General features: G+C 39.4%; 1 protein-coding gene across 1 annotated transcript in view; it reads right to left on the bottom strand.

Moving 5' to 3' along the window:
- Window positions 1–9,280: 9,280 nt before the first annotated feature.
- TSHZ3 (teashirt zinc finger homeobox 3) overlaps window positions 9,281–27,500 on the bottom strand; it is an 89,509-nt gene continuing 71,289 nt past the window's right edge. The window contains exon 3 of the mRNA XM_051979756.1: window positions 9,281–14,095. Within this exon, the coding sequence (XP_051835716.1) occupies window positions 10,893–14,095 (3,203 nt within the window). The 3' untranslated portion in view covers window positions 9,281–10,892. The remainder of the gene's footprint in view (window positions 14,096–27,500) is intronic.

The following is a 27,500-nucleotide window of genomic DNA, read 5'->3' as shown; positions in this document are numbered from 1 at the left end:
ATGATGATAAGGTGGAAAGGGAAGGAAGTGAAAGGAAAGGGAAAAAAACAACTAGCTGAACAAACTGTTGGAGCCCAAGTTCTGCAGATCCATATCCTTGTGTCATAGACCTCTTGAGTAGTCTCTCAGTAAGGGCAGCATGGCAGGCTGCAACTTTTAAAAACAGTACCGACTGGGAGATGGAAAACTGTGACAATGACCTTGGATCAACTAAAATATTCTTGAAAGCTGCTGATGATTTTGATGGCCTGATTAATGAAATCTTTGAAGAGTCCTATTTTAACTAAAAAACCCATCACAGCCTAAAAATGAACTGAAACAAGTAGCATTGACCAAAGACTCTGAGGAAATAAAAACTGTCCTCATGGAGCTTACATTCGATTAGGGAAGATAATATATATTTAAATAAATAGATACAAAATAAATTTATTTATCTCACATACTATAACTAAATGCCAATTAGTAAGAATAGTAAATCACTTGAGGTAGCTGTATTATTTGAATTCATATTGCATATTTCCATTATGCTGGAACTATTAATTATATTTTACCTATTTAAAACCTCAAATAGTAGGATTTTTGAACACACACAAATATATGTATAGATAGTGTAAAAAAAAAAAAACAATGTAATGTCTAGAATATGCTGTTTTTAACCAGAAGATGCACTGAGAAAGTTGTCAAGGATCAGAAATATAGGCTGTTCCCTGAAAGAAGAGGTCTAGAACACTAGGGTACTGTCTACAGGCTCAGATCACTATCTCCCCCATAAATCTATTTTTAAAAAAATTACAGGAATTCTCTTCAGATACTTGGATGTAGGCTTTCATTTTCATTTGAGGGAGACCAATAAAATGGAAGCATCTTAAGGGAAGGAATTACTTTATTTTTGTTTTTCTATCACTGTAGTTCACACTGTGACTGGCACATGGGATGGACCTGGACTTGGGAATATATATATATTATAGTATAGGAAATATGTATAGGGAATAGTTTATGAGGAAACTCCATTTACCAGTACAGACTGGTACCTCTTCTATAATTTAGGCTTAAAGTTTTTGCCTAAGGCAATGAGAAGTTAAATGGCTTATCATATATTATGTATCAGAGCCATAACTTGCACTCAAACCTTTATGAGTCTAGTACAAATTGAATTGAAGCCTTAATCCTAAAGACCAATATATAGCAAATCTGTAGCCTCATGGAATCCTTGCTTGCACAGCCTTCTCTGTGCAAACTAATAGGGCCTGGGTACTCTTATATGAAATGAGTAAATACCGGGATTGTTCTGTAGTATGTATATTTATTATTATGTGTAAGAATTTGTTTCTTGAATGAAGTGGTTGTGAATAGTGCAATGCAATTCTTGAACATAAAAGCAAGCCCATGGAATTTTAATGCTTAGTTCAACCAACATCATGTGTTAACATCCCTGCCCAAGGCCAGAGATTTTGCTCTAGTAATTACCTCTAATAATCACTAGTCTTTGCTTTGGTCTTCCTTGTTAAATTCAAGCAAAACAAAGCTTTTGTTGTTGTGTTGTTTTTTGGCTGTGTCTGACTCTTCATTACCCCACTTGGATTTTTCTTGACAAAGATTCTGGAGTAGTCTGCCATTTCCTTCTCCAGCTCATTTTACAGATGAGAAACTGAGGTAAACAGGATTGAGTGACTTGGCTCAGAAGCACACTGCTAAACAGTGTCTGAGTCAGAATTTGAACTCCGAAAGATGAATCTTTCTAACTCCAGGCTGGTACTCTATCCTTTGTACTGTAACAGTAAAAAAGTGTGCTGATTCCTCCTTTTGAGTCATATATCTATTACAGGATTAAGCAACTGGTTGGAAAGAGAAATCCCACTACCTGGTGTCTAACATAGCTAAAAGGTCTAAAATAATCTCTAGTCAACCTAAGAATCTTTCTAGTGGGTCAAGAGTGGCAAATGAGGGAAATCAAAAGATCCTAAACTGAGAGTCAAGAGCCTAGAGCAGCTCAGGACATATATATACAGTAAGGGTTGACACATAATTGGATAGTCCCAAACTGAGACTAGCGATTTTTAACCCTTTTGGATCTCAATTGCAAAATTTGAAAACAACTTGGAAAAATGTAAGGTGCTATGTTTATGTAAGACAATCAAGATCTCTGGCTGAAATTGAGTCTGAAGAGAAATCTTATGTTTTTAATGAGGTTTCTTTGAAAACGAGGAGAGTTCAAGTGTTGATTATCATTATTGGGAGCCAAAATGAACATCTTCTCTTTTTTTTAGAGTAGTCTCTGAAATCCTTTCTCTCTTGTTTTTAGCTCCTACCCAATAACCCCAGCCTGTACTTTTTACACAGAGTAATTTCCAAAGATCCTGAATAATGGGATGGGGAGAAGAACTGAGATCCATCCTTCCTCACCTAATTATGAGGCTGAACTTAGGTTGAGCCCTAAGTCACAGTCCTACATAGTGCAATCTCTCTCCCAGCCATTTTAATGTGGTTCCCTGTGAGTCTGAAATAATTCCACAAAAACCAAACAGTTTCAGCCTCCTGATATATACTTCTATATACATATGGATATATATGTTTATATATGGATATGGATATGGATGTATGTATGTGTTTTTCCCTCACCAAGATTTCCTTTTTTTTTTTTTAAAGAGCCTTGTCACAACGGTCCTTCAAAGCCATTTGATTGGGTTGGAGCTCATCATACTGTCACCAGCTCAGTTTTCATTAGGCCTCAGCTTCTCTGTTAGCCTAGCCAAGCAGAAGAACTCAAACACATGCACAAATTAAATCGACATCCAAACTCCACCAATATACAAAGCAATTTAAATGATATTCATTAGAGCGATGACAAGTCCTGATGAGCCTTTCAGGAGCCAAGTCCTTCAGCTTTTGCCGACTCGGTTTCCTGGTCACTGAGGCGGAACCACAGCTACTGTACCTCCAGTTAAAAAAAAAAAAAAAAAACACTAAGAAAATGAGTCCTTTCTGACACACCTACCTTATTCTCCTTCTCCTCTCACTTCCCACCCCTCCATTCCATGTGCAAATAGGCAGGTGATCCCCTGAAAAGAGGGTAGGGGAACTATATTAGGGGGAAAAACAGCTTCCCCCCATTAAATGCTCCAATTAAAAAGAATTTCATTTTCGAGTAATTTCATTTCACTTGGCTAGAAAGGTCACTAACTCACAATTATGATGGCTATAAATGTGTCCCAGGGTTCCTGCTGTGGAAAAAAAATGGAAATGATATGTTGAAGCTTAATAAAGAAGTATTTTTCATTGTTAATTTATGCCAAAATGGGAGGAGAGTATTTGCCAACTTCTATTTGTTTACCTTGAATAAAGTAGGGAAAAAAAGGAAGAAGGGATGACATCTCTCCTTTCCAGGGAGCAAAGATACATGGGAAAAACCAAGGTCCCAATTTTGGGGGGTTTAAGAAAGAGCTTGGAAGAAATTATTGAGTTGAAAACTGCAAGTCTCAGGTTATAAAAGTTAAGAGACCAACTAACAATGTAATCATTTGTGAGAATAAGAACCCAAGCCAAAATGGTAACTGAAAATTGTGAATCCATGACTAAGCCTACCATATGCATCAAGGATTCTAACTGATGCTAAGTCTCCATCAAATACAGTTGTGTACTGTGGTCTAATTTTCATTTCTTTTCCAAATACAATTATTAGGAGTAGATAGAGCCTTTGTCCTTGAATAGAAGTCTGTTAACACATTAAATTATTGACTGAACCCGATGCCACATTTCCATGAGCATGTTTATCTTTTAAGTCTTGCATTTTGGCTAAATAAACATTCCTTAACTAATTGCTATAATCAGGACACAAGCTCTTTCTTTAAAAAAAAAAAATCATAAACACAAATAAAGTCTGGAGAATTAAAGTATAGAGAAGAGCACAATTCATGGATTCATTATTTGCTCTTCTTTATTTATTTGCTAATTGCTTCTTCTTTATTGTGGATATTAACTAAGCAGCATTCTCTCAATTCTAACATCATCATCATCAGGAATCTTTTATGAAAATTATATAGTATTAATGTTACTTAATACAGGACCATTACTAATAAAAACAACTTCCTTCCTTTATCCCTAGGGATGAACAAGAATTATTTCCACAATGGAGTTCTGTCAAAAGGATAATTAATTTCCACCCTCATCACTTAACCGGACTTATGATTTCATCAGCACAGGGAACCTCCAGTGCACCAACTTCTTACCAACGCAGATTGGGACCTCCCTCAATCAGTTATGAATTTCATTGCCTGGGGTAACTGAGTAGTTAAGGTATGTGATCATAGATTTTAAGCTGAATGTGATCTTAGAAGCAATCTAACTTAATTTTCTAATTTTGTAGATAATGAAATTGTCCCTAGAGGTTGGGACTGGCCCAAATTCACATTGATCATAAGATACAGGTATAAGATTTGAATGAAAATTTTTTAAGTATCAAATCTACTGCTCTTTTCGCATTTCCTAGGACACCTAGTCAGTATATTACAAGTAAGGTTTAAATGCAAGGTATTTCTAATTCCAGAATCAGCTCTTTCTAAACCCCTTCAGCCATACTTTGTTCTTCAATATCCTGACTCTAGACAAACTACTAAGATAGTAACTTGAAGATCGGATGCTACTCAGCATTGTTTAGATTAATCTTTTCATAGAAGTTCTGCTCTTTAGTAAAATCACAGATCTGGAGGGGGGTAGGAAGGTGGAGGAGGAGAATCATTATCACACCTTATGGTTAGGGGAGTTAATTACCTTTGAGATAAAGGATCAAGTCTTTGAATGCAACCTCAGTGGACATAATTAATGCAACTCTGTCAATGAAACACTTCCAGTTCTATGAACAAGCACCCAGGTAGAGCAGTCAATTTAATGGAGCCTGTAGAAAAGCATTTTTTTTTTTCCATTTTGGAACCTTCAGAGAGATGGTAGACCATGTGGAGTGTGACTTCGTGCCTCTGGGAATCCTCTGAAAAAAGGGAATGTCTCATATCATTGTACTCTTAGGGAGATCAAATTGGCCAATGTGGGTCAGAGCTCTTCTCAAATTTGTTCTATTCAATTCAACAAACATTGATTAAACTCCTACAGCATGCAAGGCTTTACTTAGTGCTGGACTTACAGAGAAGCACTATGTAAAGTCACTCACTTTAGTATAACAAATACAAGCAACCTTTCTTGAAGCAAAGGCCAGGTTTTAATTACTACTCGGTACCCACAGCTGAGAATATGCTTCACTTTGAACTTGATTTCTGTGATGCTGAAAACTGGGCTTTGGTAGATATATTTCCTCCCCACCTTGATTCCCCAACTATTTAAAGGCAATTCTGGAAACAGAAAATTTCTGTGCAATATAAGAACCGCACCCCCCCCCCAAAAAAAAAAAAAAAAAAAAAAAAAAAAAAAAAAAAAGCTTGAAAATCTTTTTCTTTCTTTTTAAAGAAATGTCGTTACTTTAGGACTGATATTTTTCAAAGGCTCACAAAGCCTCTATCTTCATATTTCTTTGTATAAGGCTGGTAGGAGGGAAATGGCTGCATTTCTATTATTTTCCCTTGGTCACCTGAAAGCAGTGAAGTACAGTGTAACATAAAGTATCAGGAACAGACAACACACAGGCTTCCTTTATCAAAGGAGATTATATGTGTTTACTAATAATTCCTTAGGGAGAGAAAGGTTAGTGTTTCTATTACCCAAAGAGTAAAAATGGCAATGTTTCCATTAGCTGAAGGGATAATAGCTGTTTTTTTAAGTTAAAGAATTCATTAAAAAGTCATGTTTGGGATTTGTGTGTCTTCGTTTTTATGATTGCTTCCTATAATACAAAGTGTATTATTTTAGTTCTAAATTGTAGCAGGATAAAATGCTAGCACAATAGTCAAATAAAAAAGAATCATTTACATGAATTTGAAAACAAAACAAAAAGTTGGGGGGAGGGGGAGAGATAGTGTTCTCCTCTAGGTAAGTTTAAAAATCTCTAGGGACAACAATTATTAATATCAAATGTATTCGACTTTGCCTTGCTGTTCCAATCAGCATCCTGCTCTCGACAGCTTTATTTCATTAATATTCTTTTTCACTCAAGATGGGGATCCTCCAGAAGCCATCCAACCAGAATTAAAGGCTTCCCTTTCATTGTTTGTATTTTCTCATCAACTTCATACAAGAGCAAGGAATCAGGAAGCTGTTTGGTGCAGTGAAATTCAGAGATGGGGAGATTCCTAACTAAAAGTCAGAGCACTCCTCCAACACTGACTGAGACATTGAGGGAGCCTTCCTTCTTTTTTCAGTAGAACTGATGACCCCAAAATTGTGGAGTTAATTTTCAAATGGTGCAAAACAGTCCAAACCTGCCAGAGAGCAGAGAGAATGCCCTGGTCACAATGAGAAGAGTCTGTCTTCTTATTTTGTTCCAGCAGAAAGAAAATAGAATGAAGATGCTGGGAAGATTTAGGCCCTTGTCATAGTCAACCTCTCCAACTTACATGTAAGACTTCAGTTAATTATAGAATTCCTGCTGCCTAAAACTTAAAGATACATCACTGATATTTTTGCTAAATGTTGACTCCAGCGAATTGCTCTCTAAGATCTGGCATATTGATTTCTTGTTGTGAAGTGAGCTGTTCAAGCCCCATTTAAGATTTTCATCTTGCATGTAGCCCTGAGCACATCATAGCACCATAAATTAGTTAAATTGCACATTTATCACAAATGTTATTTTAAGATACTGCGTAAATGTGATGGCTGGAAGATATACAGTAGACTGCAACAAGCCCCTTCTTGGGTGGGGTTAGGTCAGGGTCACCTTTATACACCTGTGATTTAAAGCTGCCAGTCTCCTATCTCACCCTTTCCTCGCCTCCCAATCAGCCCTCTCCCCCTCCATTTAAAGACCCTTAGATGTTTGGTTTTTCTCCCTTTGTATTTTTCTATTTACAGGGAAGAGAGGGAAATGTGTGCAGATGAAAATTAGAAACTTAACCATGAAAGATCTGAAATTGCATTTTGTCTCCAATTATAATAGCCAGAGAAAATGCATACTCATTCGTTTATGATGGGTGAAAGGCCTATTGGTGCTGATAAATATAAAGAAGGAATGAAGTTGAATGAGAGCAGACCCTCCAAGGGCTTGTATTGAATAAACACACCTGTATTTCAGAATGGAGAAATAAACTCAAGGGCAGGCAGGCTGGGCACTGGGGACTCACATTCTGGTGGGAAGGGTCTGCATTAATCACTGTGGATCTTCAGTTGCCATATTTTTCTGAACATAAAATGAATTTTTGAAACCAATAATAAATCCAGTGGCACCTTCCTTTCCAACCTTAGTTGTTTCAGAAGTTACCATTTGGCTCCATTGGAAGGCTGATGGGTCAGGTCTCTTATTTTTGCCACTATGCCAAGTTTGAACAATTAGTAAAACAATTCTCAGGGAAGGGAGGGAAATGGGGGAAGTGTCAGATTTTCTCCCAAACAGTAGAGAGAGGAGGGACAGCAATCATTTGCATGAATCCCCACCTCTTTATAAGCCAAATGGGCCCTCTTTATGATGTAAGTGTTGTCAGCTTAATCTGTTATACTCAGGACTTTGGATTTTAATAAACCGATGCTATATTTAACCTGTGAAAAATTCAAGAGTGGAAATCTGGGCTCCTGGAACTACAGATCCCAAAGGCACTGGTAGAGAATGCCACTGGCACCCACATGGTCAGGTATTATCCTGGGGAACCCTGGCCAACAGGATCCACTCCCCCAAGGTGACTGCTCAGTCCTGTTTGAAATTGCTTGTCCATCTCCCTCTTTTGATTCATCTACTCCCCCCACCTATTTTTTTTAAAACTGCTCTGGGAGACCCAATCTGATTTTTCAAAGGGTTAAAGCAATAAGCACAATAGATTGAGGCCCCTCAATGTAAAAAACTTCCTTTCAGGATCACCATTTCATAATCCAAGAAGTGAAAAAAGTCCAACTTTATGAGCAAGACAAGAGAAAAACTAGTACTATTCATTCAATCTGATAAAAATCAGTGTTGAAATTGACTGAAGTTCTTTTGTAAATCTCAGAAAGATGGATTACTAAACTAAATCTGGAAAGAAATTTTGCACTCAATCTAACAAGAGTAGGGGCAAAGAGGGGGAAATAGGCATATTATTAAACATATTTGAAAGGGATCCATTTAATTTTTAATAAATAAAGGGATTTTTCACACTCAAGTTAATAAATTATGTGGCTGGAATAAATTTCTCATTTATATATGTATCAGGAATAAAAGCATTTCTAGTCTATAATTCTAGCTAACCTGGAAAAAAGTACTCTGTAATAATAAAGCTATTTTACAAATTTAAATTATGTGTCCAATGTTTTGTTGGCATGACTTGTTGGAACTAAGAAAAAGCTTGTCATTTTCATACACATGGTCTGGGTTTTTCTTTTGCTTGTGGATTTATGCTCCTGTGGCTCTACGTATCAGTTGCTGATTCCATCCAGTGGTAGCAAAGACTGAAAGGCCAATGTTTCCCTTACTTGGAAGTGCTATGCTCTCCCTTCTTGGTAACAAAAAATTCCTGATCAGAATCAAGAAATGAATGCCTTCAGAATACTAGCTGTACCTACACATTGGTCTCCTTCCTCTTCAGCACCATCAACAGCTCTCCTCTCGTTTGTGCTTTCCTTTAGGCACAGGATATGATTGAGTCCATTTACAACTTTAACCGAGCTATTTACTGTGCTACATGTGGCTTTGTAAACTATTTACTTTGCTACATGTCCCCTCCCAAATCTCCTTTTCAGACTCCATCTCACCTGATATGAAAAGGGGCACCAGAACATTGATTTATCATTTGCTTTATTCTTTCTTCCTTTTTTTCTTTCCTTCTCTCTCTCTCTCTCTCTCTCTCTCTCTCTCTCTCTCTCTCTCTCTCTCTCTCTCTCTCTCTCTCTCTCTCTCTCTCTCTTTCTCTCTCTCTCTCTCTCTCTCTCTCTCTCTCTCTCTCTCTCTCTCTCTCTCTTCTCTGTCTTTTTTTCTTTTTTGGAGGGGATGGTGGTGGTGGGGAGGGAATTCTGTCCATGCAGCCTCTGAATGAGTGCCAACCTGCTCTTTCAAAGCCAAAGTTCACTAAAACTCCATTGATGTATGTGCAGCTTTTGACTGCCAGCACCTGGCAGACACAGAAACCTACTCAGTCATAAACAGATCGCATACAATTTAATTTTAATGTGCTCGTTAGTCGTAGCACATTTCAGACATAATTGTGAACGCAACACAAAATTATAGCAAAAAGACAATTTTAATGCTGCAGTAGAAAAAAAGGTTATATGAAGAGTCATATAATGGTGCTTCATTGTCAACAACAAAACAGGGCACAGAGTGCGTTACAGGGTCTGTGCTGTTTACATGCCAATATTTTATACATAGATTCTCATATGGTGTCAGCTGTCAGTTACTTCTGCAAATTAACTGCCAAAAATGGAGACGAACAGAATCACTTAGTGTGCCGGTAACCACGGGTTACCTTTCATATGCCTAAAGATAAAGCTGGAGTATGGAATCTTGGGAGAATAATTAGGCAGAACAAAACAGAAAGTTACCAATTGAAATAAAAAGGCATTCTACAATATGAAATAGCAACCAAGAAGACTTATAAATAAGTAAAAGAGGTTGTATCACAGAATGCCTCATAACTTTTAAGCAAAGTGTTACAGTACAAACATTTTAAAGGCTTTATCAATGTTTAGGAAATACAGTACAAGTTTTTTTTTTTTCCTTTCCTTTTCAAATAGACTTAACCCTTTGAGCACTGAGTTTGTTTTGAACTTCCTTTGATTTCTAATAAATACCTTTAAAAATCATGTGCAAAATAGTTATGATGCTTGCCACGGATGCCCTCCCTGGCCTCTGTTATCAGACTGCTCAAAACAAAAGATAACATGATGCTAATAAATATGCATAATTTAAACATGAACCTCTATCAATATAGATGTACTGTATAGCAAAACAATCATACTTTGCTTTTAGAATAATGTTTCTGCATACTTTATAAATGCTATCTGTGGTATCTTTTGTATAATTTACAATGTTTGAATGTAAAAACAAAACAAAACAAAACAAAAAAAAAACATAGACCTTAAAAAAAATGGGTAAGGGGAGAGAAATATACACTATACATAGGCACAGCTTATGCCCAGAGCATAGCAGGTACATAAAACACTGTTGCTATAAATGCAGAAAAAAAGGTCATTTAACCACGATCACATTTTTTTTTCATAAGAGAGTCTGAAATCTATACAATATATACATCTATGTTTCAATGTGAAAATAATATTTTTTTTAATTTCAAGGCTTGTTATACCCCTGCAGACCTGCATAAGTGGAGGTTCATATCATTAATTATAACTAAGCTGGTAAGGATTTTTTTTTTTTAAAAAACCAGAGCTCCATACATTATCATTATTATTATTTTTTAAAACCAAATTAATGCAAAAGTGCTTCAAAGTACTCAGAGGGCTAAAGATTAAAGGGTGAGAAATGCCAACACACTTGGGTCACATGGAAAAAGTGTGCCAGATTTCCTTATAAATGCTTAATTAAACTGTCTGTTAATGCATGCAGCTTGAAGCATCGGAGGGATGCCCACAACTAAATCCAATTTACACAAAGTTCCAAACACTTACCACTGCATTTTAACCTTCATATTTTACCAGTAACAACAGCTGATTATGCGCCTCTATTAAACACTGTACAGTTATACAAAACAGTTCAGCCCAGAGTGATTCTCTGCCGTTAGAGTAAGAACATGTGCCAAGAAGGAAAGAGTAGCTTTAAGGTGCCTTTGACAGTTTTCCTCAAAGCAAATTACAGTTGTTTTAATCGAAAGCAAATGCTACTGCTTCTCCAGCTCTGAGACATACAGGAGATGATCCTCTGGCGATTTCCCATGTGTTTTGCTAAGATGAAGTTTAACGGCATGCTTGCTTGCAAAGGTCCGATTGCAAAGTTTGCACTGGTAGGAAGTCCCCAGCTCCTCTTCGGGAGACGACGTCACCAGTTTTTCCGACGGGGACTTAGTTTGTGCTATCTGATTGTTAATCTGTTCGTTGGACAGTTTGGACAAGTCCCTCAATCTGAAACCCAGATGTGACTCCAGGTGACTGATGTAGGTGGAAGGAGTCCTGATTTGCGACGCACAGTCGTTACAAAAGAACACGGGGTGGCCAGTGTCCAGGTTTTTGAGGAACTTCGTTCCCCCTGTCCTTCGGAGCTGGTATTTCACATTGGCCAGCCAGTGGCTGATGGTGGTCATCGAGAGGCCCGTGAACCTGGAGATGTGCATCCGCTCTTGGGGGCTCAGGTCCGACATGATGTATTTCCCTTCCGACGTCTGCCGGAGGCTGGCAGCGAACTGGGCCTGCAGGATCAGCAGGTGCTGGGGGTTCCAGTTGGACTGGCGTCCTTTCCTCTTCTGGGCCGGGGTCGTCTCCTCGGGCTCCTCCAGCGTGGTCCCGTCAATGTCGGACTTCTCGGAGATGCTAGAAGGTGTGGAAGATTTTGACGTGTGGCTCTCTGTCAGGTTCTTCAACATATCAGAGATATCTGACAAGGCATTCTCGCGGAGCGGCGAGTTTGACATGAACGACACGACGGCCGACGTCTTCGCCGTTGTCACCGCGGATGAGGAGGTGGCGGGGGATGTCGACGTGGGTGACAAGAGCACTGAACCTAAAGAACAGCTTTTGTCAGTCTTCCCTTTCGTCAAGTCAATGGGCTGGTCGTTGTTGATGTGGTAGAAATAGCGGTCCAAGTGGTCCGCTTTCTTGGACGGCAGGGGGGGCGTCGCCACCGCCGCCTTCTCCGCCAGGCTGTTGCTCATCTTGAAGAGCATGCTCATGGGGTCGAGGGCGGGCAGGGACGGCTTGGCCGCCTTCCCCAGGTGGATGTTCATGACCGACTGGAGAGCGCTCAGGGGGTTAACGAAGGGCTGCTCGGGGGGGTGGTCGGTGATGATGGCCGTGCTGCTACTCAAGCCGCTCGTCATGGGCTTCACCAGCTCCTTGCCGTTCTCCACCGGCTCGGCCAGGGGGCTGCTCTCCTTGCACCCCTCCCTCTGAGGGCTGGGGCTGGCCTCGTGGCTCTTGAAGCCACCGTCGCTGGAGGCCTCCATCTTGATGGGCTCGCTCACCTCGCTGCTGCACGGGGAAGGGGTGGCCCTTTTCATGGGGGAGAGCTTCCCCTCGGGTTCCTTCATCTTTTCTTCGACTTTGGCGACTTTCTCGGTGACTTTCTTGACCAGTTCTTCCATGGCGTGGAAGTTGGTCTTTGGCATGGGGGAGGTTTGGCTGCTGGGCGGAGACACCAGGGTCTGGGTCTTTGTGGGCGACACTAGCTCACTATTGCTAAACATGGGTTTCAGGGGTGTGCTCTTCCCCGAGGAGCCCAGGGACAGTTTCATCATGTTGGGGAGTTGATAAGCTGCATGGATGCTGGGGTAGCCACCCCAGCTAGGAGTCCCGTTCTGGGCTTTGTTAATAGCCGACGTGACTGTGTTTTCTAGTGATTTTAAGATATCCAACCCTCCTTTGGGACTCTCCTCTAAGTCATTTTCAGTCAAATAATGGTACTTAGAAGAGATGTCATACTTTTCCTCTTCTTCGGGTGATTTTTCTTTGTCCTTAGTTTTTTCTTCGGTTACCACTCTCTCTTTGTCGGCTTCCTTTTTGACCTCCACGTTTAATTTCGGAGAAATGCTCGAGGGTGTGTTGGAGGGAGAGGTAAATGTGGTGGCTGCCAGAGGCACAGACTGTACCTTCTCATCAAGCAGAGCTGTGATGGTCGGAGTGACGGGAGCCTCGATGATGGGCTTCCCTTTCTTCATGGCCGAGTTAGTGACCTTGATGAAGTGTCCGGTCACCATCATGTGCGCCGTGAGCTCCTGCAAAGTGTCGTGAGAGCTGCCGCACTCCATGCACTTGAGGATCTGGGATTTCCGGGCCTCAAAGTGCCAGGCGTAGCTGGCCCCATTCTGGTGGCCGTAGCGGTTATTTGGCGTGATGTAGGGGTTGGAGTTCTTCTGCAGAGCATCATTCGTGTCTGAGATAGTTGCCTTTGGGGTCCCACCTGTGGAATCGGGGGAGCTGGGAAGCTCAAGCTCTAGTGGAGCTTTCTTTCTGGTGGCGGGAATGATCTTGGCTGCAACAGGCGTGACGGGTTCCTTCAGAGGCACTTTTTGGTAGTGTTTTGTTTTAATCATATGAACACTCAAGTCCTGGAGAGACTCAAAAGAATGGCCACAGTACATGCACTTTAAAACTTTCTGAGCATCTTCCTTTCCTTCCATTTCCAGCAAGGACCTTTTGCGGGGTTTGGACCATCTCTTGGGATTGTTGTTATCAGTCTCGTGGTTGTCATCTCGGTAATGTCCCGTTTCGTTCATGTGCACCGTTAATTCCACTAAAGTATCGTAGGCTGCACTACAGTCTTTGCAGCGGAATTTGCTGGCCCCGGTAAATATGGACCCATAGAGCTTGCTGCTTTGTCGGTACAATTGTACTGTGCTAAAGAGACTGGGCTCCGGGAGAATGCGGCTTTGAGACACTTGCTGCAGCGTCTTAGCCATGGCACTCTGATGCCAATCAAAGCTGCCACTCCCACAGCTGCTGCTGCTGCTGCTGCTGCTGCTGCTGCTCCCATTATTCTTGTCTGAGGAGGGCTGGTGCAGGTTCAGGTTGAGATTGGACCAGTACGAGTTGGAGAGAAAGTTGTTGTAGACAGCTTTCATCTGCTCCAGGCTGTCGGACACTGCTGAGTCTTCCAGGGGGATGGCGACCTCCTTGCTCTCCTCCTCGTTTTTAACGGAGCTGCTTTCAAAGTCAGCCATTCGATCACTGGTCTCACTAATGTGAGACTCGCTGTCCATCTCATGGCTAGAAAATTCAGCAGCCGGAGAGTTCTGATAGCTGGGACAGGTCTTACTGAATTCTTTCTCAGGACATGCATATTTGGCGGAGGGCTCCCCATCTGCTGCAGTTTCATCAGGGTCCATGTCTTCATCAACCAAGGCAGCTGCCTTCAATTCATCTGAAACATAGGCTGTGGAAAGGAAGAGATGAAGGGAAGGCAAGAGGAAGGGGAAATTTTTTTTTAAAGAAGAAAAAAGGAGCAAAAGAGAAAGACAAGGAAGAAGAGAAGAAAAGGGGAAAGAGAAAGAATGGAGAAAAGAAGAGAAGAGAAAGATAGAGAAGGAAAAAAAGGAAAGGGAGTTAGGAGAAAAAGAGCAAGAAAAAGAGACAAATAGTGGGAGAAAAAAAAAGGGGAGATGAAGGTGGGCAAGGAGGGAGAAAGGACAAGGAGAGAAAAAAGAAAAAAAAAGTGTTAGTAACTGCTAACCTTAACTAGCATTTTTTTTTCTTCACTCTAAACTCAGCAAGCAAGACAAGTCACTTTTTTTTCTTTTTGCAAAATTAAATAGTTAAAATGTGGTGTTTCTTCAGAGCAAAAAAAAAATTCTGCTCTTCAAACATAATTTGCCACCTTATTCTTCTCAAGGGGCAACAGCTTGAAATTAAAACTAAATTTGAAATTAATGAAGCACATTCTGGAGGTGGCATTCATTTCTAAAGTAATAAATTACTTGTATCAACCTCAGAGACAGCAGTTCCTGTCTGTCAATTAATATGTCTTATGCTTCTCCTACCCCTAATGCATTTCTTAACAGACAGATTCACAATTTAAATTAAGCAAGCATTTTTAACTCATTACATTTTGAGACTCAATCTTTAATAAATATAAAGTACAAAAACATCAATAAAATTTTCGCAAAGTAAAAAGAAAGTACATCAATTACAATAAATTAAAAACAAGATTTCATGGTTTTTTTCTCCTTTCTCCTGGAAGAGCAGGTAATGCGGAAGCTCATAATAACTCTGTAATGGGGATGGGAGCACATTGGTTATGGATGGAATGGAAGACCCCATTCTCCTCTGAATGCCCAGCTCTCCCTTGCCACACAAAAAGCCATGCAGAATGATGTCAGGAGAAGTTCAGGAAAATTGGTATGCGGTGCTCATTCTTGCTGTATAAATATATACAAGACCTTCCAGTGGACCTTACAAATGTCAAAGTGTTTGCTCTTTAGACTACTTTGTCAATATTTACTCAGCATAAGCCACACAGACACCCAACAGGGATCCTGTCTTCTTGGAAGTAATGCAACCAGTGATGGAAATCTCACATACTCTTCCTGAATAAAGGAGGCAGGGACTGCCTTCTTTCAGGCAGTTTTCCTTAGTCATACTCCGCCAGCATTTTACCTACAACACATTTATTCAGAGAAGCAGGGTCTGCGGAGACTTTCTTGGAGAACACACTAATGGAGCAAGATGATTTGTTTTGCTTTTCTTTGTTTTTTCCCCTTATTCTTGAGCTATCTTCCTTATTCTCCTCCTAAGATAAAAGCTGAGAACTCTCAAAGGCAACTTCCACCCTTCAGAACAGTCCCAAAGGGAAGGACCCTTATCCTCATACCTGTCAATTAGAATTAGTAACCATTTAAAGTTTGGACATCGTGACGCTTTCATTGACTTGACTAGCTACCATCTCACCCAAAGAAAACAGGAAAAACCAAGAAAAAATATACATATTAAGTGTGGGTTGGGGCTTTTAGAGTATTTATTTTTCGTGATGATTTAAAAAAAATTAGGAGAGACAGAGAGAGGAGCCAGACAAATAGACAGACAGACAGAAATAGAGATAGAGACAGAAAGACAGAGAGACAGAGACAAAAAGGACAGAGAGACACAGAGAGAGATGGCGATACAGAGACAGAGGGAGGAAGAGGAAGAAAAAGCTGATTTTGGGGAAACAGTTCAGTAGTGATTTACATCAGAATAGGTCTGGACTGGGTTTCTGAGCCAGAACCACCACGTCTGAAAACTATTGAATCATGATGCAGCAAATATACCTGATGTAACAATAGCATTTGAATGGGGATAAGGAGAAGAGAACAGACTGTGGTTATTGCAAAGATAACATGGTACAAAGGAAAGTGCATTGGATGTGGAAATGAAGGACCTGGGCTACAATTCCGACTCCGCTACTGCCTGAGTGACCTTAGACAAGTCACTTCACTGATAAGGATTTCTTCATCTACAAAATGAAATAGTTGCTTCAAGAGAATAATGGTGAAGCAAGCTATAGTACATGGATGTAACAGAATGTTACTTTGATGGATATGAAGACTTCAAAGAGTCATGGGAAGATTCATATGAACAGAATGAATTAAGGAGGACAGAGAAACAATATATATCATGGCTACCACAAATGTAAACATTGAGAAAATCAACAACAACAATAAAAATGATGGAAACTAAAAACTGTATAATGAACAAATATACACTTTGCAAAGGGAGAGAAAGTGGAGGCCTATGGGTATGGAATACTGTATACACAGTTTTTGGTAATGTATTAGTTTCACAGCATTTCTTTTTACTCTTCTTCTTTTTAAATTTTGTTACATGGATTGGCCAGAGGTAAGGGAGAGGAAAAGAATATATTTAGAAATAAAGGTGATATATAAAAATATACCAATAAAAATTAAAAACTTTTAAGAAAAAAAAAATTAGTCTCAGTGACAATGAAATCTATGTGCCTTATACTGTCAATAGTTCAGAAACAAACCACAAAGATAAAGGCTTATTAACTGTTTCTCTGAAAATCGATTATGAATGTCCAAATCAATTCTACATTTTTACAGAGGACCTACTAATGTGTCTTATATTATGCATAGGTGAGGGCTCTCATATGTGTAAGTCATTTGTCTAGGGAGGCCGAATGGGGCTTAAGTTTTATGAAATGAAACCACTGAGGCCATATGTACTTATTAATTAAAAAATTAAATTAAATTTAAAAAATAAGACAATAAAAAAAATTGAAAAAAGTATTCTTCCGGCAGGGCCACAGCCAAAATGTTCGGCAAAATCTTCTGTGTGTCCCAAGATAAGTAGGCCTAGTACATACTATGAATACAGTCATTTAAAAATCAAAACAAACTGGCTCTTCCCTCCCTCTATTCCCCCTACGCAGAGACACAGAAACCTCTCTCAATCGTTTGCACAGCTAGCTATATCTCAGAGCAAACTTCTGGAAATCTGCTGTACTACACTCCACAGAAGCAAGCTTAGGATGTGACAGGCAGAACAGGCAAGAGCCAATGGAAAATGCCAAATGACAGAGTTCGAGCAGCATCTAGTCAGGTCTGGATGACACACACTGCACCTCTCCTATAATCCTCTCTGAGAGGGGATTAGATCAGGGGTGAGTCTGTGTTCAACAAGATGCACTACAATATTTGGAAGGAAATGAACTGGATTCCAGTGTGTATAACACTTCCATTAAATGCTTTTTGGAAATTATTATTATTTTGAACAATAAGTCAACAGGAAGAAAAGGAAAACAGAATTGCCATCTGCCTAGTTCATGCTTATGGAGGGTTCGGAGGAGATTTTCCTTCTTTGTAAACAGTTATTAAAGCTGTTTTCTTCACTCCTGATCTCCTTGCATGCTGAGATCTGCTCCTCATGGCTGCCACATCACATCAGTGCCTTCTTCTTCTTCTTTACCCTAGTCACACCTAACGAATGGACTTGAACTATCCAGGGTGGATACAACTACAGCGACCATCCCCTGCCCTTCCCTTCAGCTTTTCCAACCACCACCATCAGGGACCATGGGAAAAACAATGGTTGGTAAAAGGAAGGACATATCCTGCAAAGGGATGGGGAGCGGGGAGCTCAAAGGGACATGAATTTCAAAAACATAAAAGGAAATCCTAATCCTTGTTGGTATAAACTCACCCTTTCCAAGCCAAGCACAAAGGAGCTATGCAATGAGCAGGATTCTGCTAAACATGTATAAAAGGGAGTACACAAAAAATTCAAAAAGACATAAGCTAGGCACTGGGAGATAGAAAGATGTTTAAAATGGAAAAATAGTTCTTCCCCTCAAGAAGCTTATATTTTGTTGGAGAATGTCTCTACAAAGGGAGCTATATTGGGGCTGTTGAGCTGATTACAATCCAGAAGGCTGGAACCACAATCAAGTTTTATGTGGAAATATGAAAAAGGAAAAAAAAAAGGTCAAACAATATAGTAGTTTGATGGGAAAAAAAATAATGGATTTGGAGTTAAGGGGCATAGGTTCAAATCCAGTCTTTATTATATTGAACTAAAAATTATTTTATTTCTTATATGTACTTTGGCCCAAACCACCATTTTCTCAAGCATTTAGGTATTCTAAGTTCTATGATCCTCTAACCTTAATGTTCCTGGGTGATTTCAAAATGGAGGTACACTCCATCTGATACAAATAATTGAGTCTGTAAAAAACACAATGTTAATTCAAACATCAATCAGGATGCAGTTCCCTAAAGAAGGATATTTACATACATTCAATAAGGAATATTGTTGCTTATTATTATTGTTATTCAATAACAATAGTCATTATTAATAAGAGGAGACAGGTAGAAAGGGAGGAAGAAAGGAAGGAAGAAGGAAATGAAGGAAAGAAGGAAGGAAGGAAGGAAGGAAAAAAAGAAGGAAGGAAGGAAGGAAGAAAGAAGGAAGGAAGGAAAGGAGGAGGGAGGGAGGGAGGAAGGGAGAAAGAAAAGGAGGGAAGGAGAAAAGAAGGAAGGAAGGGAGGGAGGGAAGAAAGAAGGAAAGAAGGAAGGAAAGGAGGAGGGAGGAAGAGAGGAAAGAAATGATAAGATCCTGAATAATGTGTTGGACAGAAGGAAGGAAAAAAAGAGGGATGGAGGGAGAAAGGAAACATTTATTAAGCACCTACTATATATCAAACTAGCTGCTATTATTATTGTCATTTTACAGGTAAGAAAACTGAGGTAAAGAAAAGGTTAAATGCTTATCCCAGGGCTAATAAATATATGAGGCAAAATTTGAACTCAGGTTTTCCTGACAACAGGCCAATACACTATCCACTACACCACGTAACTGAAGTCATCCAGTAAAACTACCTCATTTAATACATGAGGAAACTGTGGCCCAGAATCTTTTCTGCTTTAAGACACATTGTTCTGCTTTGGTCTTCCCCAGATATGAACTATTCAGCAGCCTCATTAGTTCACTCAACAAACATTTATTAAATATCAATGATAGGTAATAAGAAGCTGAAAGTAGAATCCCAGTACAGTCAACATTACAAATCATTAAATTTGGGCTCCAAGAAGGTGTTTTGCAACCTATTATCTGGTGGTCAACCATCTAATATGAGCAACAAAAGTAATTATAACATCAATAATAATAATAAAAAAATCTCTTCCTTTCATTTATATAGTACTTTGTGGTTACAGACCATTTTACACATATAATTTCATTTATCCTCAGAATATTATTATGAGGTCACTAGGACTAAGATTATTTTCTCTTTTTTACAAATAAGTTAACTTCTACCCAGAGAGGTTGCATAATTTGTCCAACAACATGTATGGAACAACTTTCCAACCTTCAGGCAGCTGGAATGGTGGAATGGAGGAGAGAAGGGGCGGCTGTGGAATCCTCATTCCAGGACTGATGACTTTAGGGAAGTGGGTGTTTGAAATAGAAGCATTCTCTGATCATTCCAACTCAATGCACCCACTCCCTCCTCTGACCTTCTCAGACTGGAATTGTCTTAGCAATTAATCATATGCTACCTAGTGAAATCTTTTCTAATTGTTGTCTTAAGCTATTATTTAAATTTCCTACTTTTGGTTACTTTATAAAATCCGACTAATTTGTTTGTTTTTTTGTTTACTTATTTACCATAAACCTAATATATAAGAATTGGATCTAAATAGAAAAGACTCAGAAGTCCTGGTGGGACTGTGATCAGTATTCATGGGAGGAACATTCACATAAAAAAATTACAATTTCTTCAAGATATGTCAGCACAAAAATCTTTTTTGCTCTTATTGTTCAAATGCAAGTAACTATGTAAAATTTAGAGAAAATGTTTAGATAAAAAATAAAATTTCAAACTATTTGCACTTCGATTAGAAAAATGATGATCTAGCAATTACTATTTAACTATTCACATGTTTATGTGTGGTGTCCTGAATGGTAGGGCAGCGAGGTAGCACAATGGATAAGAGTGCTGGGCCTGGATTCAGGAAAACTCATTTTCCTGACTTCAAATTTGGCTTCAAACATGTATTATCTGTGTGAAACTGGGCAAATCGGTTAACTCTGCCTAAGTTGCTTGATTTGTAAGGTGAAATGGAGAAGGAAAAACATTCAGTATCTTTGCCAGGAATATCCAAAATGAGGTCACAAAGACTCAGACATGAGTGAACAACTCCAAGGTAAAGTTCTAAAGGGCTAGAGATACTCTTCCTTATACATGTTTATATCTCTCATAGGATATAACAAAGAGCCTTACAAAGAGGTACGTAGGGATTCATTGACTAAATGTGAATATAATTTAGAATGTGTTTTGAGATTGCTTCTAGCTCTGGGGTTATTGTTCAAAATGATAATTTAGGTTTGTGGATTGCTTCATAATTTCTAATTGCTTTCACATCTATCATATCATATCTATCCAGGCCACTGTCAATTAAATGCATCTTTCAACACTGAGGATTTAAAATTAGAAAAGAATTTTAAAGATCATCTAGTCTAGGAATTTATAATTTGGAATATATAACCCCAAGGTGTAGAAGAGGTTTGTCAAGGGGGTATGATAACAGTTGGTGAATAACTGTGTTATTCTATTGAAATGAATAAAATCTATTTTATTCCTTATGTGTACATGCATGCTAAATTAGAGTTTATTTCCTTTCATATTAGATAAGTGGCATGGGAAGATTTACTGAAAGCCAAGGGGATACCACAAAAGGATGAGACCCCTTAATCTTATATCCTGTTGTTTGTCCTTCATTATCAAAGAAGAACATGACATCAGGGAGGTAATGCCATGACATGCAATTGAATTGGATTTGAATGAGAGAGTTGTCCAAAGTCACCAGCTTTACTTTCTCCTCTGAAGCCATCTAGAACCATAGTAAGATATAGAGCAGAATGACTGGAGATGGCCCTGGAAGTAGTGGTTAACCTTGGCCTTTTTACGTTAAGGTCTTTCCCAGATCTCAGTTTGACAGAGGCAATGCCCATTCATATTTAATGCTAGGTAAGAAATGAGGCAGAGAATGGCTTCTTTTACCTAGTTGAAAGGAAGGAAGGAAGGAAGAATGGAAGGAAAAAAAAGGTAGGGAGAAAGGGAAAGAAAAAAGAAAGGAAGGAAGGAAGAAAGGAAAGGAGGAAGGAAGGAAGGAAGGAAGGAAGGAAGGAAGGAAGGAAGGAAGGAAGAAAGGAAGGAAAAGAGGAAGAAAGGAAGGAAGGAAGGAAGGAAGGAAAGAAAAGAGGAAGGAAGGAAGGAAAGGAGGAAGGAAGGAAGAAAGGAAGGAAGGAAGAAAGGAAAGGAGGGAGGGAGGGAGGAAGGAAGAGAAAGAAGGAGGGAGGAAGGGAAGAAGAAAGAAGGAGGGAGGAAGGGAAGAAGAAAGAAGGAAGAAAGAAAAAGAAAGAAAACAGAAAAGAAAAAGAAACAAAGAAATCAAGATGGGAGGAAGATTCTCAGGAATTCTGGCCAAAACAGAAACAATTGCTATTTACATTCACTTTGAGACAATCAAGGCCCAAACAAGGACCAAGAAGAGTTTGTTCTGGAACCAGAGGTTGGTAATTTTATATGAGATGAGGATTTTCAGGGATGAGGAAACTGAGGCCCAGAAAAGAGGACCAAAGCCACATTAGGCAGTAAGCACTAGAAGTGTACTTGGAACCCAGGTCATCTAATGGGCTTCTACATAGGCAATGAGATGGCTCAGTGGAAGGAGTGGTACTCCATTTGGAATCAATTGTTGGTCATCCCTGTTCTCAACAAGGACCAATGACAACAGGAGGAGGATGTCTTCACTTGCAAGTGAATTGGATTTAAGTGGGGCAGATGCAAAGGCATCATTCTGCTGTGTGGAGTTCAATTCTAGTCTTCAGCACAGACCCTTAGCTGTTTGAATCTGGGCAATCACTGGAATTCTATCTGCTTTCCTTTTTGAAACTATAGAAGGAGGATTTCAATAGCATCTATACCCCAGAGTTATTGGGAGGATCAAATGAGACAGATTTTATAAAGTACTTAACGTGGCGCCTGACACATAGATGGTATTTAATAAATTAAGTATTTGTCCCTCCATCTTTCTATGGCACAGATGAGCATCATATCTCTCATCTTTCTCTCTCTCTCTCTTTCTCTCTCTCTGTCTCTCTCTCCCCTCTCTCTCTGTCTCTCTCTCTCCTCTCCTTCTCTCTGTCTCTATCTCTGTCTCTCTCTCTATCTGTCTCTGTGTCTGTGTCTCTGTCTCTATCTCTTTCTCTCTCTCTCTCTCTGTCTGTCTCTGTCTCTCTCTCTGTCTCTCTCTGTCTGTCTGTCTCTGTCTCTCTGACGCTCTGTCTCTCTCTGTCCGTCTGTCTATCTGTTTGTCTCTCTCTGTCTCTCTCTTTCTCTCCCTCCCCCTCCTTTGCTCCCTCCCTCCCCTTTTCTCCCTCCTTCCCTGCTCTCTCTCTCTCTCTCTCTCTCTCTCTCCTCTCTCTCTCTCTTTCTCTCCTCTCTCTCTCTCTCTCTTTCTCTCCTCTCTCTCTCTTTCTCTCCTCTCTCTCTCTCTCTCTCCTCTCTCTCTCTCTCTCTCTCTCTCTCTCTCTCTCTCTCTCTCTCTGTCTCTCTCTGTCTCTCTCTGTCTGTCTTCTCTCTCTCTCTCTCTCTCTCTCTCTCTCTCTCTCTCTCTCTCTCTCTTCTCTCTCTCTCTCTCTCTCTCTCTCTCTCTCTCTCTCTCTCTCTCTCTCTCTCTCTCTCTCTCTCTCTCTCTCTCTCTGTCTCGATATTTAGGCCTTCCCTTTTAAAGTCAGAAGACAGAAACCTTATCCTCAGAGTCAGCGTGAAGAAACCAGGTATCTTCAGTGATCTCATGCTGCTGTTGCATTTTCTAGCTGTTTCCTGCACTAAATTTTCCACCTAAATAATGTATTAGCTTTTTCTTTTAATAAATAAAATTTACACCTTCGCTGTACTATCAAGTAGATGGAGCAGCTGGGCTGTGGGGGAGAAAGCTCCCATTCAAAAAAAAAAAAATCAACAGCTGCAAAAAGACCCAAAGAAAATATGGACGAGAAAAGACTAGCAAGCATGGAGCTGATTGGGGTGGCATTTGTTCCATTTTCCCCCAACTTGCTCAGTTGCTAAAGTTCCTCTTGAAAAAGTGAAGTCTCTGCTGAATTGCTAATATCAGCTTCGTTCTGTAACATTCCTGCTCTTTTCCCTTTTTTTTCCTTGCTCAAAATAAAAAGTAAATGCTTGGAACAGCAAGACAGCAATAGAACCCTTCCCTCATGCCTAGGGTGTGTTTTTAGACAACTGGGTGATCAGAGGAATTTAGCAAGAGCAGAAATGAAGGAGATGATTTGGTAAGAATGCTTTTTCATGAGAAATAAAATAACCTCCCACAACTTTTCATGTGCCAAGCTCCACACCCCACCCCTTCTGCAGCACTTCCTCCAAATCCCGCCACTTCCATAAAATTCGTTTTAAGTAAAGGGAGGGGCACCAAAACTAAACTGGCAGTGCAGAGTCTTTAACCAAAGTCAAACAAAATTGACTAAATTAGACTTATGAACGGTAATAGTAACAATCAATATTGGTGCTTACATTTTAAAGGGCTTAAGGGTCGCAAAATGCTTTCTATGATAATATCTTGTAATAGCTCTGTAGCAATTTGGTGTGTTAAAATATTTTCATCTCCCATTTTACTGATGAAGAAACTGAGACTCTTGAGAGCCCTGTAGCTCAAATGGCAAGGTGCAGTGGGAAACAATGGATTTGTAGTCAAGGAAATGCTCTGCCAATGACTGGCAACTTAAAGGCTCCGAGTCTCAGAGTCTTCGTATGTTACTGGACGAGCTGGACCGATCCAGCTGCTGAACTCTAACTCCCTAGGATTCCTGCTAGTGTCAAAGGCTCAGGGCAAGGGCATGGATGAGCCAAGATTCAAACACAAGTCTCCTTGAAAAGAAGATGCTTACAAGTGATAGAGCAGGCTCCCTGGACCAGCTCCCATGTCACGGAGGATGCTTAAGTACTATTCTATTCAGCTTCAAATTCAAGATTCGTGGAATAGGCAAACACCAGCACCCACCACAGGAAACAGCTCCAGTTATCTGAGTTGCAGACACTGGGGAACACGAGCACATCTGAGAACTGACAGACCCATCCTACTGCGTCTAGAGAGGTCGAGAAGTGGCAGTTCCCTCATTAATATTTATTATAATCATTAACTAAACTGAAACACTAGGTAAAAAGAGATTAACACATTTCCCATAAACACATAACAGCAAGTTGAGGTGGAACAGAACACATTTCTGTTAAAGTGGGAATTACCTTCATCCCCAAGTAATGGAATATAAGCTGCTCTATCACTGCTAAAAAACATATTAAGTATATGATGAAAACACTCATGGTAAAAGAAGGGCATAACTTTACTTGGATAGTGAGTAAAGAGCACACTGTAATGAAGGTTCTAGAAAGCAATTTTAAAATCAAACCTAATATTTGTTTTTTCCATAATTTGGATACACACAAATATGTATCCACAACACAAACAGGTATATAGCCTCACCTATTCAAAAATGTTAAATATGGTACAGGGTAAATCAAGTGCACATTTCCCAGAGCCTCCCATTGAAGACATCCCTGCAAACTGACGTTAACCTGTGAATGAATTGCTTTGGGAGTCCAGTTGGGAGCTCCATTCCAATACACTAATGGTACTATAATTTTGCACACTGCTCCCCATATTTACTTCAAGAGCACCATGAGAGACATTGTTGGGGGAAGTGGAAGTCTTCGCCTTGTTCTAATATTTTGAGTGTCAGTTTACTGCTCAGCTTAACTAAATGTAGAGATTCCTTATAGAAAGTCTGGCTGTGTAGGTGAGGGTAGGAAGGGGGCTGGGGGAAGAACAGAACTTACAAAGCAGAGAAAAAGTCAAGATGGTCCTTAATACAATGCGCTGAAGAAAAGCTTTCTCAGTAAAATTCCTGCTTGCTTCTTTTTCCCCTTCCTCCAAACAAAGCACTGCATAGAATAAGCCTTTCTCCCCACTGATGCTGTTCTCTGATCCACCATCCCTTCAGGATACATAAGGTGAGGGAAGAGAGAGAGAAGAGAAGATAGAAGGAAGAAAAAGAAAGGGAGAGAGGGAAGCAGGAGTTGAGGGGGGAAAGTAAAGGGAAGAAAATGAAAGGAAGATGAGACAAAATTAAAAAACAAATATACAAAGAAATAAAAGGGGAATAGGGAGCCACAGCATGAAGATGTGTGACTGCTTCAAGGGACAGAGGGAGGAACTGGGTGAGAAGAGGAGAAAAGAGGAGAACCAGGTGTGTGCAATAGGTGTTCATCCAAAAAAAATGCCATCTCTTAGTCCCTTCTCTCCTGACTCCTTTCCAGACCACTCTCCTGAAATTCTACATGTCTTCATTTTCAGAGGAAGGCACAGAAGAACGGTTCCGATGCCTATCTTAAAAAAATAATAATGGTTTCACAAATATAAATTTTGATCTCAAAGAAAGTTAAACAGCAACCTTTATGAAAAGAGATTGATATGAAGCACATGGGGAAAATTTTGGTCAGTTTTTCAGCTGGAGCTGAACTTCCTCAATTATCATCAGAAGACATAACACTGAAGTTACTTGAATGAATGAAAAACTTGAGAACCTGGCACACATTCTCCGTTTCCATAATATCTAGTATTCCTGTGGCATCATACCATTTCTCCAAATATTTCTGCATTTAGTATCTATCCCATTTACAAGAATCCTGTGAAGTTAGAAGGGTCCATCTCATTATTCCCATTCTATAGATGACTACAGCTTGTTAAAGATAAAAAAAGGATAATTTCCAATAATTCATCCAATATTCATATATGGATCAAAGACAACATGAGCCAAAAACAAATTTTGAGCTTCAAGAGTCCTCAAACCTCATGTAGTGTCATCCTCTCATTTTATAGATGAAGAAAATCAAGCAGAGAGAAGTGAAGTGACTAGCCCACAATCCCACAGGCAATAAGTGGTCAGAGCCAGGACAACTCAGGTCTTCTCAGTACAAAGCCAAGATTTCTTTCTTGAATCACAAGAGTGCTGCATTTTCCTAAGAACCTCTTTGAGTTTTTCTCTGCTTTTTTCTCCTCTAACTTCTTGCTCAAACTCACCTACACAGCCAAGTATTTTAAAGAGTCCCTCCATATTTAGCTAAGCCAAATGGTAAACTGGCACTTTATTATTATTAAGATTAAGAGAACAAGGAGAACTCTAGTTCCCTTAACAGTATTTCTCTTTTTTTATTTATTTTAAAAAAAATTTTTTTAATTTAATAATTACTTTATATTGACAAAATCCATGCCAGGGTAATTTTTTTTACAACATTATCCCTTGCACTCCCCTTAACAGTATTTCTCTTGTTATCCTCAAAGTTCAAGATGGAAAGCAATAGGCAAGATTATAGTACTAGAATATGTTGGATAGCAAGACCCAAAAAGCAATCTATTAATGGGTTAATGTCAATTTGCAGTATGTCTCAAATAAGAGTGCCCTGGGGAAAGGTGAATTTTACCCTGTGCTATATTTTTGTCAAGGACTTGGATAGATGGCAAGCATGTCATAATTTCAGGTGATTCAAAAGTAAAAGCATAGCCAATATATGAGATCAGAGTCCAGATTGGGAAAAACAAAAAACAAAAAACAACCAAAAAAAACTAGAACAGAAATGTCAAATATGGAACAATGCAACCAGATTAAAATATAATTGGGAAATATTTAACAAAATAATAAAAATACAATAGAACACATTTTAATATTAATGTCTTTTCTAAGTCAAAATGTGAATGAGGAATCCTCATGCATGGTTCACAGTTTAGTCATCCCTATTTTTATTTGAGTTTGACATCAGTGGGCTAGAATGATGGACCAAATCAAATAAAGTAAAATTTAAGCAAGTCAAATCTAAAGTTCTATACTTGGGATCAAAACACAAACTTCAGAAATACAAGCTAGATAATAATTCCTGTGAAAAAGGATGTGAGGAGGTTAGGTTACTGAAATTCAATATGAGTCAACAGGATGATCCAGCAGCCCAGCCTGAATTAAGAGATGCATTGTGTCCAGAACAAGGGAGGTAATAGTTCCAAGGAAAACCAATTCAATCAAGTCACATCTGGAGTTCTGAGTCCCATTCTGGGAAGCAGAAAGGAAAGACATAGCTGGACTATATCCAGAAGAGGATGACCTAGCTGGTGTAAGGACAGAAAGAATTATAGAGATAGCCTAAAGCAGAGAAAGTCAGGAGCACTAGATAGCTATCTTCCAACATCTGAGAGGCTGTCATGAAGAAGGTTTAGACC

Source organism: Antechinus flavipes, chromosome 2, assembly GCF_016432865.1.
Source record: "Antechinus flavipes isolate AdamAnt ecotype Samford, QLD, Australia chromosome 2, AdamAnt_v2, whole genome shotgun sequence".
Classification (NCBI taxonomy): domain Eukaryota; kingdom Metazoa; phylum Chordata; class Mammalia; order Dasyuromorphia; family Dasyuridae; genus Antechinus; species Antechinus flavipes.
The sequence above is the reverse complement of the archived record's forward strand: the minus strand, read 5'-3'. Positions and strand labels throughout refer to the sequence as shown.